Source organism: Triticum dicoccoides, chromosome 2A (assembly GCF_002162155.2).
Source record: "Triticum dicoccoides isolate Atlit2015 ecotype Zavitan chromosome 2A, WEW_v2.0, whole genome shotgun sequence".
Lineage (NCBI taxonomy): Eukaryota > Viridiplantae > Streptophyta > Magnoliopsida > Poales > Poaceae > Triticum > Triticum dicoccoides.
In genome coordinates, this window is record NC_041382.1 from 583,792,253 (window position 1) to 583,805,129 (window position 12,877).

The window sequence follows — 12,877 nt, forward strand, 5'->3', positions numbered from 1 at the left end:
AAAACTTACTTGTGACTACCAATTTATCTTACCAAGCTCCCAAAAATTGCGCGAAATAATTTGGATTGGAGGGGCTAGTGATTTCCTCTTGGCAAGTTTTTGAAAGTGACCAAATGTTGGCGTGTTAAACGTTGGCGAGTCAGTTCTCGGCAGCCAGCCAAACATGCTCGAAATCACTACGATCACAGCATTGAAGTGACCGGTAATTCCCCTAGATCTGTCAAACGCTCACACCATCAGCGCGTGGGGACCCGCGAGAGGACCCTAGTCCACACGTCGCCATCGCGGGCAGAAAGAGGCAAAGAGTCCACATGTCATTAGTACCTGATGAACCTGATGAACCGTGTCACCCAGGTAAACGGTCGGTGTTAACGCCTCCCGTCGGTCTCTCTCACGCCCCGCGCGTCCGGAGCCGTTGCCTTCCCCGTCCCCCTCCCCCTCCACGGCAACCGCAGCCGAAAAAGCTCCCACTAAACAAGAAACAGAGCACGAGGCTTCCACTTCCACGACGCAATCTCCATCCACCCCTTCTTCCTCCTGCACCCGCGCCCCACCCAAAAGGAAGCAAGAATCTGCGCCTGCACCGCAGTGCCTCCTTTCTCCCTCCTCCCCGCCTCCCCGGAGCCCGCCCAGCATCGGATCCTTCGCCCCCCGGGGCGGTTTCTGAATCCAGCCGAGCCAGCCCAGTCCCACCACCAATGGGCGCCGTGGCGGTTCCTTTCGCTGCTCATTTTCTGGTGTAACCACCCCGACCCCAGCCATCTATCTCCCTGCCCTGCGCTTTTGCGTCGGCAAGGCTCTCCTCCAACTCCAACCAGGCTTTCCGACGGCACGGGCTTGTCTGTCGCCGGAGGGAGGGCCCACTGCCCCTGTCGTCTTGCTGGCGCTGGCCCTCTAGTCCTTCCTAGGTTGTCCCTCCCTACATCGTCTTGGGGTGGTCCGAATCTTCAGTCAGGTCCGTCGGGGCTCGCCTGGTTCTTGATTTATTTTTTACTCCCTTCCTTTTCTGCCGAGATGTCGTTGTTGCTCTCGGGTTTGAATGAGAAATTCGTCGCCGGTTGCTGAAAACAGTGCAATTTCCTCTTACTCCTCCTCCCAGGAAGGTATTCCAGCCTTGCTTGTGTCTGGGGTTTCGCTCGTTGCTTCCCAACTGTCCCCAAGGTTTTGCCAAGTTTGGGTGACCAAGGATTCCTGGCGAGGAGGATTTTGGTTCCCCTGAAGCTCCTTGGTGCTCCGAATTTGGGGGGTTTTGGAGGAAAGCTGTAAGTCTTGGCCTCCTGCTCCTTGGTTAGTCCGACCAAGGCCGAAGAAGAACTTGCCAATGGAGCCGCCTAGCAGTAGCAGGCTCTGGGCGTCTCTCTGGACCTTCATCAAGTTCCTGCCCTACTTCTGCGGCCTCTTCATCCTTGGGCTCATTAAAGGTGACATCCTGGTCTCTCTACTCTCTTGCTCCTTTTGGTATGCAAGTCTGATCTGTCATCTACTCATGTGTGAGTAAAATGGAGTGGTCATATTTGGCTGTGCATTTCCTTGCCTTGTATGGTAGTCTCTTGATTTCTCTGCTGCTTGTGTACATGCCTGACAGGCATTACTCACTATGCTGTTCCAGCTTTTGTTATGATATGACCAAATTGCTTTCACCTGGCTTGAGTTATTAGCTTCCAAAAGTAGTTGTTGGTTTTAACTGATGGGCTGGTATCATTTCAGTTTACTCTGTTCATTATTGGATAACAGTGTCTATGTTTTAATTATCAAATAACCCTTTGTGGACAGATGATATGCACTTACGCACTTTCACCCATAAGACTACATGGGCTTCAACCTGAAAAATCTTGTAGTTTCTCACACACAAAAGTATGCTCAGAACTAGCATCAATTGGAGCCTGTCAGAAAATGTTCTCCTTGTCTCGTCTATAGAAGTATTTAATATTTATTGATTTCGTGGATTTTTTTTTTGAGATTTTGTACAAACAGAACCATGAAGTTTGTTAGGTACATATGTGACCTTGTGAATTTATTGTGCCGTTTGAATGCTTTCGGTTGAATTATGTCGCGTGTTGTCTGTTGATGTGTGGATGCAAGCCATGGATTTGCAAATGAATGACAGAGTTTCATGGGGACCAATGTATGTAAAAGCTGAAATTGCAGCTGTGTTGTGCCCTTAAATACTTCTATTTGTGTTGTTAGTTCATTTTATTTGATTCTTCTACATGTTTAAACTATGTATCGTATCCCCTCATTTCATATTATTCCGTCTAACAGGTGTTCTGCTATGCCCATGGGCATGCCTTATTATGGCAATCGGAATATCTGCACTAATTCTTGGGTTATGGCCTATGCATCTGATTTGGACATACTACTGCATCATCAGGTAAAGTGTGTATCTTCTGCAGTTTCACCCTTAGCAAGCATATTAATACGCGTCTAAATACTCATATTATTTGTCCTCTTTTTGTCGAAGGCAGAACCAGAATGGTTGGACCTGTAGTAAAGCTTCTACTTCTTGTTGCTGCCACTGTGGTCATGATCTTATGGTTGATAGTTGGCATCCCGGGAAGCATTTTGGCTGGATTATTATATGGCTTTCTAGCACCGATAATGGCCACATTCGATGCAGTTGGAGAAGGCAAAGAAAATACATTTGTTCATTGCTTTGTGGTAAATCTTCTTTTCGTGAAACATGCCATTCCTTGTATTTATGCCGTTCCTGCTTTGTTAGAACATATTTTACATGTCTACCATCTCAAAACTGCAGGATGGAACATGGAGCACTATTACTGGGAGTTGTACAGTGGTCAGGGATTTGAAAGACATGCTTTTCCACTCCTATTTTTCAATTATGGATGACCTTCGTCTTCAGACACCTCCTTGTGGAAAGCCATATGAGATAAGGTTTGCTTCCTGTTTGTGTCTAGTACTAGCTTTTAACTTATATGACCTTCATCACATATGCAAATTAGCACCTTTTATGCTTGACTTCATAGCTGAGAGAAATGAGCCCTAGATGCAGTGCTCTGTATTTAGGCAGCACATCTCTTTTTGTTCTTCCTTGAAGAATTATGAATTATAAATATTGAGTACAAATATATATCCGCAGATTGCTTGATATTCCCGGGGCGTTGTTGTCTGCTGCTTGTGGACTCATACTGGATGTAATAATGTTCACACTAATTGCCATCTACAAGTGCCCTGTGATGCTCTTCAAAGGGTGGAAACGACTGATTCAGGATTTGATTGGGAGAGAAGGACCTTTTCTGGAGACAGCATGTGTGCCATTCGCAGGTCTTGCTATTCTTCTCTGGCCATTTGCGGTACTGGGGGCTGTTCTTGCATCCATCCTCTCTAGTATTCCTTTAGGCCTGTTTGGTGCAGTTGTAGCTTACCAGGTATGGCAATTTGTACTTAGCAAATTATCATATAGTGACAAATGCTAGGCAATATCCTTTTTCTTGTTGAAGTCATGGAGCCTTGCTCGTGTTGATTTCTCAGGAATCCTCTGTAGTCATGGGACTCTCTTATGCTGTCTCATCTGTGTCCATCTTTGATGAGTACACGAATGATGTACTTGACATGGCACCGGGATCTTGCTTTCCAAGGTATAACCGTAAACCATATTGCATGCCTTTGGATCAAATCATAAATAACTTGAGGTTTCTTGTACTGACGTTTGAACTCTCTAGGTTGAAATATCGGAAACAGAAAAATGAAGATTCTTCACATGGTGGTCAACTATCTAAGCCAGGCTCATTCGACAAGGAGAACCAAGAAGGAAAGAAACCTCTAAACCGTGTTACATCATTTAAGAACAGCATGGATGAGTTCAATCCATTCAAGGTTATCTTTTCTTGCTAATACGTCAGTAGATCACAATGCTTCTGCGTATTGTGACCAGCTTCACTTTTTGTACGGTCCAATAGGAATAGCACATGTTGGTAATAGGTTATTCAATTTTGTAAATGTCATTATCTGCTGCTTTCTATTCCTTGATAATTGAACTTACAGAATCAGGACATATAACCGATCGTAGCTGTTATGCAGATGCTGGACCACTTATTTGCTGAATGCAAGCGGCAGGGAGAGGTTTTGGTGAATGAAGGAGTGATAACAATGAAAGACATCCAAGAAACGAAGTCAGGCAAAGTTGGCAGTGGGGTTCTTAACGTTGGTTTACCGGCATATGTAATCCTTAATGCACTCCTTCGATCTGCAAAATCTAACTCTAATGGCCTAATCTTGAGTAAGTTCACATAAAAACTTTCATGTTACACCACTACCAGAAGGGGGTGTTATGATTACCTTAGCCTGACCTGCTTTGGAACATATTCAGGTGATGGCACTGAGATTACATCTGATAATAGGCCTAAAAGCACTCTCTTTGACTGGTTCTTCGACCCTCTTATGATCATCAAGGAACAAATTAAAGCCGAGAATTTCACAGAAGAAGAGGAAGAATACCTCAAAATGCGAGTCCTGATGGTTGGTGAGCCTAGTAACCTCAAGGGCACTCTTCCTCATGTGCCATCACTGAATGAGCGGAATAAAGCAGAAATCGACGCATTTGCTCGAAGGTACCGCCCTGCTCATTCTTTCATTCTGCTCAACACTATCACTGATATTTGCTAAACCGCCTGCTCCTGCTTTGTGTCGTCAAGATTGCAAGGAATCACTAAGTCGATATCGAGATATCCTACATCCAAGCGTCGTTTTGATGTTCTTGTGAAGTCTCTCTTGTCGGAGCTCGAGAGGACGATGGGTGGCAGCGCGCCTGCCAATGGATCCCAAGCGCTAAGGTCGAGAGGCGGCATTGCCCGGATGCTTAGCCAGAAATCCATTGGGAAGACTGCAAACATCATGGATGAAGATCCAGAAGCACAAGTAACAAGGAAGGCTCGCACCCCATGATAGCTTTGAGTCTTTGGTGATGTATTGTGTAGCTGACAAGCTAGTGAGAGACCAGCTCTGTAAAAATGTGTAAAAGAGAAACAGCTATGAGCTAGTATGAACGTTCTTAGGTGTAGCTTGAGTTGTTGCAAGTTTTGTTGTGTAATTTGCTGCTATTGGTTTTTGCAGACTACATTTATGAGAAATCTTGCAAGATCTCACTACTATGTTAGCATTTGAACTACCACGTGACATATGTGGTACACAATCCAAACTACTCAAAAGAAAAATGTTAGCATTTGAACTTGTCTCTAATATCATAAGGAGAAATTGGCATTAAACAAAGCTGGACTGCGAATTTCTTACCGGCTAATTTGTTCCACAAACTTCGTCAACTCATCCACAGGCAACAACAGGACACCAAAATAGACACGGCAAAAAGGACAAAATTGACGAATTTTGAGGACTGTCACGACCACAAACTCAATACAGCTGGAGATGTGAACTTCACTTTAACATGATATCCAGACATGTTCAGCAGCCAAATCCACAAATGCACAAAAAAAAAACTGGGAATTGCGTGAAACTCGCGTTCATTTAAGCACCAGGTCCGTCCATTGATTCAGCCCCAAAGACTGTCTGGAGGCTGGCTATCAGGCACCTCGGTGTCCTCCAGCAGCTCGGTTGGTTTCAGCCTCGCCTTCTTGTAGCTACTGGAGCCTCGGAGGATGGAGTTGATGTCACTCCTCTGTGACCTGAACAAATGGGATCAAAGCAACTCAGGTCTCAGCAAGCTTCAACATTGTAGACCAGTAAAAGGCGAAAATCAGACTATGTTCGTCTAGTCAAGCAGTTCTATCCAAAACGTTACCGTGCATGCATCTATGCCCAGCGGGGATACAAGACGGCTACAACATAGCTACCACAGTATATTAATGTGCACCCTGCTCGCTCGTTCACATTTGCAGTGTGCTACTAGTTCGTCTAGTCAAGCAGTTCTATCCAAACTAGTTTTTTTTAATGTACAGATTCAAGAACTTACAACGATGCAATGCCTTCATCATCAGGTACGTCGCTTCCCTCCCAGGCCGTGGATGAAATACCTGTTGAATGCACATCAGTTAGCCAACTTCCACAGGCAGACCAGTGTATCATCAGATGCAAAGTCAGAAAACAGTTTGTGAGCAAGCAACACTGAGTAACAAACACAGGACAAACCGTGGATTATGGATGTCTATGAACAGAATACTAAAATAAGTACCAGTCTATTGTGTGCCATTCTGGAGATACACTGAATACTGAAAAGGGGAATTTATCAAAGCAAAGCAAGAATTTTGGAATGAGTTCCACCATGGCAGAGGAACACATAAAAGATAAGCAGTTATATTCAGTAAGTAAATAAATGCATAACAAGTGCAAATACAATCCAGCATAAAGTTGGCCAGCTAGTACCTATTCCATGTTACATGTTCCTACCTGAGTCAGCAGATGTGGATGAATCATCTGATGAGTTTTCCTTGCCAGCCTTTTCACCCATGGTGTTCAATAGTTCATCAGAGTCTTCACTTATGGTGTCACTGAAAATTGCGCCAGCGCCTCTCTTACTAGTATCCTTCTTGGATTTGTCATTGAGCTGTTCAAATTTTTTTCTTGGAACTTTCCGAACTGCTACTCTAAATCGGTTAACAGCTGGTGTGCCATAAGTGCTTTCATTTGATGCTTGTGGGCTCATGGGACTGCTCTGAACAACATTGCTTACAACCTTAGGATTTGCATTTGCCCTCCCATCAATAGACCCGTCATGTTTTCTGTTCTTACCATGATGCTTTGTCTGAGAAGTAGAGTTCATTTGTTCTTTGCCCATGCAAGCATGGTGCTTCTCAATGGGCAAATCAGTCTGATTGTCAGCACCAACCTTGCTTTGGCAGGGCTTCTTTTCAAGAGTGCTATCACGTGTGGCATCTTCTTTTTCCTGTTGCAGCATACTATTATTCTGAATAACTTTATCCCTCTTCTCTTTTGTATTGCCCTGATCCATTCTTCCTTTCTGCGGTGCAGAAGTATCAGTATCTTGATTACGACCATCAGGATTTTGAGACTCGGGTTTGACCAAATCCTGTTTTCTTTTGCTCTTCTTTTTCTCCTTGGTTTTCCTCACATTACCATCTTCTCTGTTAATGTTTTCTGCTTCTGTCTCCTGTTGCGGCATACTATTATTCTTGGTGATTTTATCACTGTTCTCTTTTGCATTGCTCTGTTCTATTCCTCCCTTCTGCACAACAGAATGCAGCAAATTTTGTGAACAATTATCAGTGTCTTCATTATTACCAATGGGGTTTTCAGACTCGGGTTTGACCAAATCCTGCTTTCTTTTACTCTTCTTTTTCTCCTTCGCCTTTTCCACATTACCATCTTCTCTGTTTGTGTTTTCTGCTGAAACAGATGGCACACCCACATTGCCAGTATCAAAATGATCAGCTACACTAGTTTTATCTGTATGAAGATGGGATTCTGGCAGATCATTTGGTTCGATAATACCAGCACGTTGAGACTGCATATCTGGTTTTCTTTTGCTTTTCTTTTTGCCCTTAACTTCCCTTATAGTAGTTTCATCATTGTTTTCTGCAGAAACAGATGGGCCATTCATCACACTGGGGCTAAAATGGTCCAAGAATTTAATTTTGCCACTTTCAGAACGAATCGCTGCGGAATCATTTGGTTCAACAGCACCAGCAGAACCTTTAGGAATAGCTGCTCCCTCCTGAGCCCTGGAGTTCATCAAATCTGCAACAGAACCTTGTTCCAAAGCAGTATCCTGACTCTGAAGTTCAGTCTTGGAAGATTTCTTCCTTCCCTTTCGAGCATTAGGCTTATCATGCGTGATAGTTGTGCCATCTTTATGAACTACTGATGATTCTGTTGGAGCTCCTACTATATTTTTGTCATTATGAGTTCCACCATCAGTTACATATTTTTCCTGGTCATCCTTTATGAACTGATTATCTTGTCCATGTGTAGGATGATTTATTTCCTGTATTGTAGGAATCTGAGTCTTCAAAGACTTTTTGCTTTTCTGCCGTAATACTTGACCAGTACTTGCAGGAGCGTCAATTGAAGAACCTTCCAGAAGCAATTCCTCTTTGGTGTCATTTCCTCCTTCCAAGTCCTCTGTGGGAACCTGTCTGACTTGCACACCCAAAGACTGAATATCTTTACTGCTATCAGTAGAAACATGCTTCAATGAAGTCTTCTTTCTCTGACGCTTACTGGATTTGGTTCTGCCATCAGCTGGCACTGCTGTATTCTCAGTCAAAACATCATTAAGATCATCAGACTGATTATCTGCTGGATATTTCAGAGGTAAGGCTGCACTAACAACACCTTCAGTATGTTCCTTTACTGGATCTCCACTTAAGTTGTCTGTGCATCCTAAATCTGCCAATACCTCATTAATCACATTGGTTGCTGCTACATCCGCGGTTCCATCAAGCTTCCTGCAATCACTACCCGTTGCTTCTCCTATAGTGCCTTGTGTTGTTTGCTCTGCATTTAGGGGATCGTCACTTGTATGTTGTGTCGAGCTTCCACCTGTAGTGGGTCCAGATGATTTTGTCAAAGGATCATCCTTTGAAGACTCCAAGCGGAGTTTCCTCTTCTTTTTACGCTTCCCATCACCAGTTGGATTTTCTGTTACGGTAGAATCCCCTTGATTCACCTTGCTTGGTTCATTTACAGTCTCCACCTGAGCATTTGCAATGGATCCAGATGGTTTTGTCACACCTTGAGTAGTAGGACCATCCTTTGAAGACTCCGAGTGGCGCCTTTTCTTCTTCTTCAGCTTTCCATCACCATCTGAATTTTCTATGACATTACAATCCCCTCGCTGCACATTACTTGTGATGTGCCACTTATAAGGGTCATTTAAGATGTCCCCCTGAGTAGACACTATATCTGATTTGGCTGCTTTCTCGCTATACCCAGACTGGTCTTTTGCTTCAGCAGTATCCATGGAAGATAGGCCAACAGAACTAACCTTATTTGATTCCTGGCAATTCTTCTCATGAGAAATATTACCGGCTGTATCTGCCATATCCAAGACATTCTCGCTTTTACTTCCTTTCTCCATGTTGCTTACCTCAACTGCTCTTTCATCATGATATTCATCATTGATTCCTTCTGCAATTGTTTCTTCACCAGCTACAACTTTGCAAGTGGAATTACTGGTCTCTCCAACTGCCGGATTTCCATATCCTTCATGTACAATACCGATGTTACTTTTGTCAGCAACTAGATCAGTAGTTGCCTGAGCATCAGTACCCAACTGGTTTCCACTATTGAGTTGTGATGATGGAAGATGCATGTCAAATAGTCTGGCCATTGCTTTGTCTCTGCTAGTCATTTCAACATTATCTACACCATCACCTTGTTGCCCTTGGTTTTCATGAAGCAGGCCTCCATCTAACGCTTTTGGTACCTCCACTGTTCCAGCTGATGGTTTTGTTATTTCCTGGGCATCTTTGGGAGCGACTGACTGATGTTTTTTCCTTTTCTTATTCTTTCCAGCAATGATTGGATTTTCAGGCTGGATTGAATCCTCTTGTGCATTTCCATGTGATTCTTGCTGAAAAGAATTGCTTGGAATTACCCCAAGAGAATTAGTGTTTGTTTCCAACAAAGGCTTATCCAAGCTATTCACATCCCTGGTTTTGTAATCATTAGTTTCTCTAACACGATCTACAGCTGACGTGTTAACAGAATCAGTCCTTCTAGCCCTTTTGCGCTCCTTTTCCTGAGAGGGATCATCCAGTGCATGAAGCTCTCCCACCGTTCCCTCCCTTGTCCCCACTTGCTTGTCGCCAGAAACAACACCAAGATCATGGTCTTTGACACTATGCAGAAGGTTTTCCTTTCTTGCAAGTAACTCCTCTCCAACCAGGGCCGCATTGCTTTGATTTGAAAATCTACTGACATTTGCCACAGAATTTGTTTGTACATCAGTAGCCAGGCTTACTGCTGCATCCTTCTTTGTTTCCGTATTGGGATGTGACGAGGATGACAGCTGCACATCATTTGGCACTGCATCATGTGCATGAACATTAAGCAATGCTGCAGCCTCCTCACTACCTACAAAAGCACATGAACTATTACATTTTAAAATAACTCAGCATAAACTATATGAAGGGAAATCAACAATATTAGCAGGTTCAACCTCATCCCTCAACAGATGATACAACTACGGACAGCATAAATTTTAACAACTTACATGCATACTGAAAAGAGGTTAATCATATGCATGAGAAAGAACATATTGACTCGAGCATGTCAAAGAAATCCACAGCCTCCACTGAGTGAGAAGGAGCTGTAGATTGACCATACACAGGAGATTTGACACAAAGGTTCGCTTCAGAAACACAAAAACTTGAATGATCAATTCAACTGAATAGCTAACCTCATATCCAGAATAAGACATTAACCAACAATAAGCAAACTACAACACAGTAGCAATGCTAACTTGACTCAACAATTAATACAATTCAAATGCCACAGTGGATGCTAACTCAATACCTTCCAGCATTTGAGGATTTACACCGCCTGATATTGTTGCAGGCAACTCCATAAGACATTTGTCCATATCAACTCCAAGACAACCTCTACTTGATCTCCCTCTATCCTCGTCTCTGCAGTAGTGTGAGTCCGTCGCAACTGCTACCATCTTGACATGCAGAAAGCACCCAGCTTTGACTTTGGAAAATGCACTCCTCAATGCCATCGAATCAGAGAGGTGGTACATTGCACCCTTGCGTAGCACCTGTCGGATATACCAACACATTTAGAAACTTGCGCTACCCTTTGAAGGGTCTCCAGATTGCACATGCTAACTGTATGGAGTTTCGGAAGAACATGCCATTCAGTCCAGGACAACGAAGGGAGAAATGAGTTGCCCTGACTATCAGAATCAAGATATACATCTTTCAAAAATCACAATTCATGTATATATTCAATGAACTTCGTCAATTTTGATAGCCATCTATTGCATTTTTTATCAAAGAAACCAGAATTGTTAGTTAGCTCAATCTCCATTAGGCGTTTGACGAACCATACACACTGATTCGGAGGCAGGGTTTATTGAGGTTTGGGGGTTTGGAGGCACTATGCTCCCAGCTGATCAGACGCCAATCAAGTAAAACGTACCCAGACTAAAGCATCTGATCACCTAACAAAACACTGGAAAACCTACACCGAACCGTCCATGCACGAGACAAAGTACATGTCAAAATACACGAAATATAAGCGACCATGAGGAGCTTACTACCCTACATCCAGAAAAAAAAATCATGTAAAAACATGAAAAGGATCGAAGCCGTAAACTAGAACCTGAAAGGACTTGACGGCGACGGGGCCGAGGTCGGGGAAGGCGGCGGCGTGCTCCACGGCCACTTGCGCTGCGGGGAGACAAACAAGCGAATCAGATAAGGTTCTCTCGGTCTGGGTTTGAAAGGGGGAGAGGGGGCGACGAGAGGCGTACACTTGAGGCGGCGGATGGTGGAGTCCGCGGCGACGTTCAGGGCGAGGTTCGTGCCGAGGTCGGTGTCGAGGAACAGGGACAGGTGGGCGCCTCCGTCGGCGGAGCGCGCCTGCGGCGGCGGCGGTGACGGCGACGACCGCGGGCCGGCCATTGCTGGGGTGCGGCCGCCGCCAGCAAGAGAGGGGAGGAGAGGGGTTTGGCAGAGAGAGACGAGAAGTGGCGTATTTTGAGGGTGCGCTTTAGGTTATAGGCCAACCATTTCGAAATTACTGGAGATTTTTTAGGAAGGGCGCGCATGGCCAAAATAAAGAGGCGGAAAATTTCTTTTCTTTAAGAATAATAATAAAGAGGCTTAAACAAATCCTCCCCTCCCTAGGGTTTCGTTGTCCTCTGGCGGCGCCGCCGTCGAGAGTCTACTCCTACCTTTGCCGCCGGTCATCCCCACCCGATTCCCGCACCTCTCCCTGGATCTGATCCCTGGGAAGCCTGCTTGGGATTGTGCGGTGGGTCTCGAGCTTCGAAGCCTCGCCCGTCCAGGGCTAGGGTTTTAGCGATCGCGTTCGCCATGGCGACACAGGAGGAACCAAACAGATCTCGTCGGGGCAAGGAACCTGTGGAAGAACTCTTGAGTCGATTGGAGCTCCAGGAAGAGGAGGAGGAGCAGTTTGTATGGGAAGAAGAATTCAAGGAGGAGAAAATCGAAGCCAAGTGGCTTGCGATCGCGAAGGTACACACAGATAAGGGGTTCAGCCCTTCTGCTCTTTTATGCTGATATGAGATCGGCGTGGAATCCAGCCAGGGAGGTCCGCTGGCGCAGGATTGATGACAATCTGTTTACGGTACAGTTCGGATGCTTAGGGGACTGGAACATGGCGATTCACAAGGGGCCATGGCTGTTTAGGAACCAAGGTGTTCTAATAGACGAATATGACGGATTCACGAAACCGGAATCGGTAGTGCTGGATAAGTTGGTGGTATGGGCAAGGATACTTAAACTGCCGGATAACTATTTTTTCCAGCAGCAATCAAAGGCATGTGTCGCAGGATGGGCAAAGTATTGGAGGTTCAAACAACCCTACCTGCTGGTTTTGTAGGGGAGTTTGTGAGGGTCAGAGTTGAGCTTATTGTCTCTAAAAAACTTATCAGATTTGTTTCAATCACAAAGAACGAACAAACAGACTTCTACCGAGTCCAATATGAGAAGTTACCTGACTTCTGTGGCAAGTGTGGTCTAATGGGACATTGGTATGAGGAATGTGGCACTGGAGAACATGATGTAACTAAGCTGGAGTGGGGTGATTTCCTATTGGTTGAAGGCGGCAGAGGCAGATGTAGAGGTCGTGGCGCGGGGAGGAACTCTGGACGCGGAAGAGGTGAGAAAGTGAGGGAGGAGCCACCCTTTGGCCCTGGTCGTGGCCGAGGATCTGCTCCTTTTACACTTATTGGGAGGGGAACAATGCAAAGCTGGCG

The 12,877-nt window shown here is 44.8% G+C and overlaps 2 protein-coding genes across 3 annotated transcripts; one reads left to right on the forward strand and one right to left on the reverse strand.

Moving 5' to 3' along the window:
- The first annotated feature begins 441 nt into the window (after positions 1–441).
- Positions 442–5,105, forward strand: LOC119355514 (uncharacterized membrane protein At3g27390-like). 2 transcript variants are annotated; one of them, XM_037622327.1, is made up of 11 exons: positions 442–955; positions 1,100–1,421; positions 2,263–2,371; positions 2,466–2,658; positions 2,756–2,892; positions 3,098–3,386; positions 3,490–3,596; positions 3,681–3,834; positions 4,039–4,237; positions 4,328–4,568; positions 4,653–5,105. In XM_037622327.1, exons 2-11 carry the CDS (start codon positions 1,322–1,324, stop codon positions 4,900–4,902), a joined length of 1,779 nt encoding a protein of 592 aa, XP_037478224.1. In that variant the 5' UTR covers positions 442–955; positions 1,100–1,321; the 3' UTR covers positions 4,903–5,105. The 2 variants fall into 2 exon arrangements, with proteins under 2 accessions (XP_037478224.1, XP_037478225.1); XM_037622328.1 differs by lacking the exon at positions 442–955 and having other exon boundaries at positions 970–1,421.
- Positions 5,106–5,217: 112 nt separating this feature from the next.
- Positions 5,218–11,606, reverse strand: LOC119355513. Its single transcript, XM_037622326.1, has 6 exons — positions 11,408–11,606; positions 11,257–11,324; positions 10,447–10,690; positions 6,358–10,005; positions 5,924–5,984; positions 5,218–5,636 (listed from the first exon to the last, which is right to left on the reverse strand). The coding sequence occupies exons 1-6, from the start codon at positions 11,556–11,558 to the stop codon at positions 5,504–5,506; spliced, it is 4,305 nt and encodes a 1,434-aa protein (XP_037478223.1). The 5' UTR covers positions 11,559–11,606; the 3' UTR covers positions 5,218–5,503.
- Between the last annotated feature and the right edge of the window lie 1,271 nt (positions 11,607–12,877).

Coding starts and splice junctions, on each gene's coding strand:
- LOC119355514 (XM_037622327.1), top strand. CDS start 1,322: ATGGAGCCGCCTAGCAGTAGCAGGCTCTGGGCGTCTCTCTGGACCTTC. Junction 2,372..2,465: donor ACATACTACTGCATCATCAG/GTAAAGTGTGTA, acceptor TGTCGAAGGCAG/AACCAGAATGGTTGGACCTG. Junction 4,238..4,327: donor CTCTAATGGCCTAATCTTGA/GTAAGTTCACAT, acceptor GAACATATTCAG/GTGATGGCACTGAGATTACA.
- LOC119355513 (XM_037622326.1), bottom strand. CDS start 11,558: ATGGCCGGCCCGCGGTCGTCGCCGTCACCGCCGCCGCCGCAGGCGCGC. Junction 11,325..11,407: donor CACCATCCGCCGCCTCAAGT/GTACGCCTCTCG, acceptor GTCTCCCCGCAG/CGCAAGTGGCCGTGGAGCAC. Junction 5,637..5,923: donor GATGAAGGCATTGCATCGTT/GTAAGTTCTTGA, acceptor CCATTTGTTCAG/GTCACAGAGGAGTGACATCA.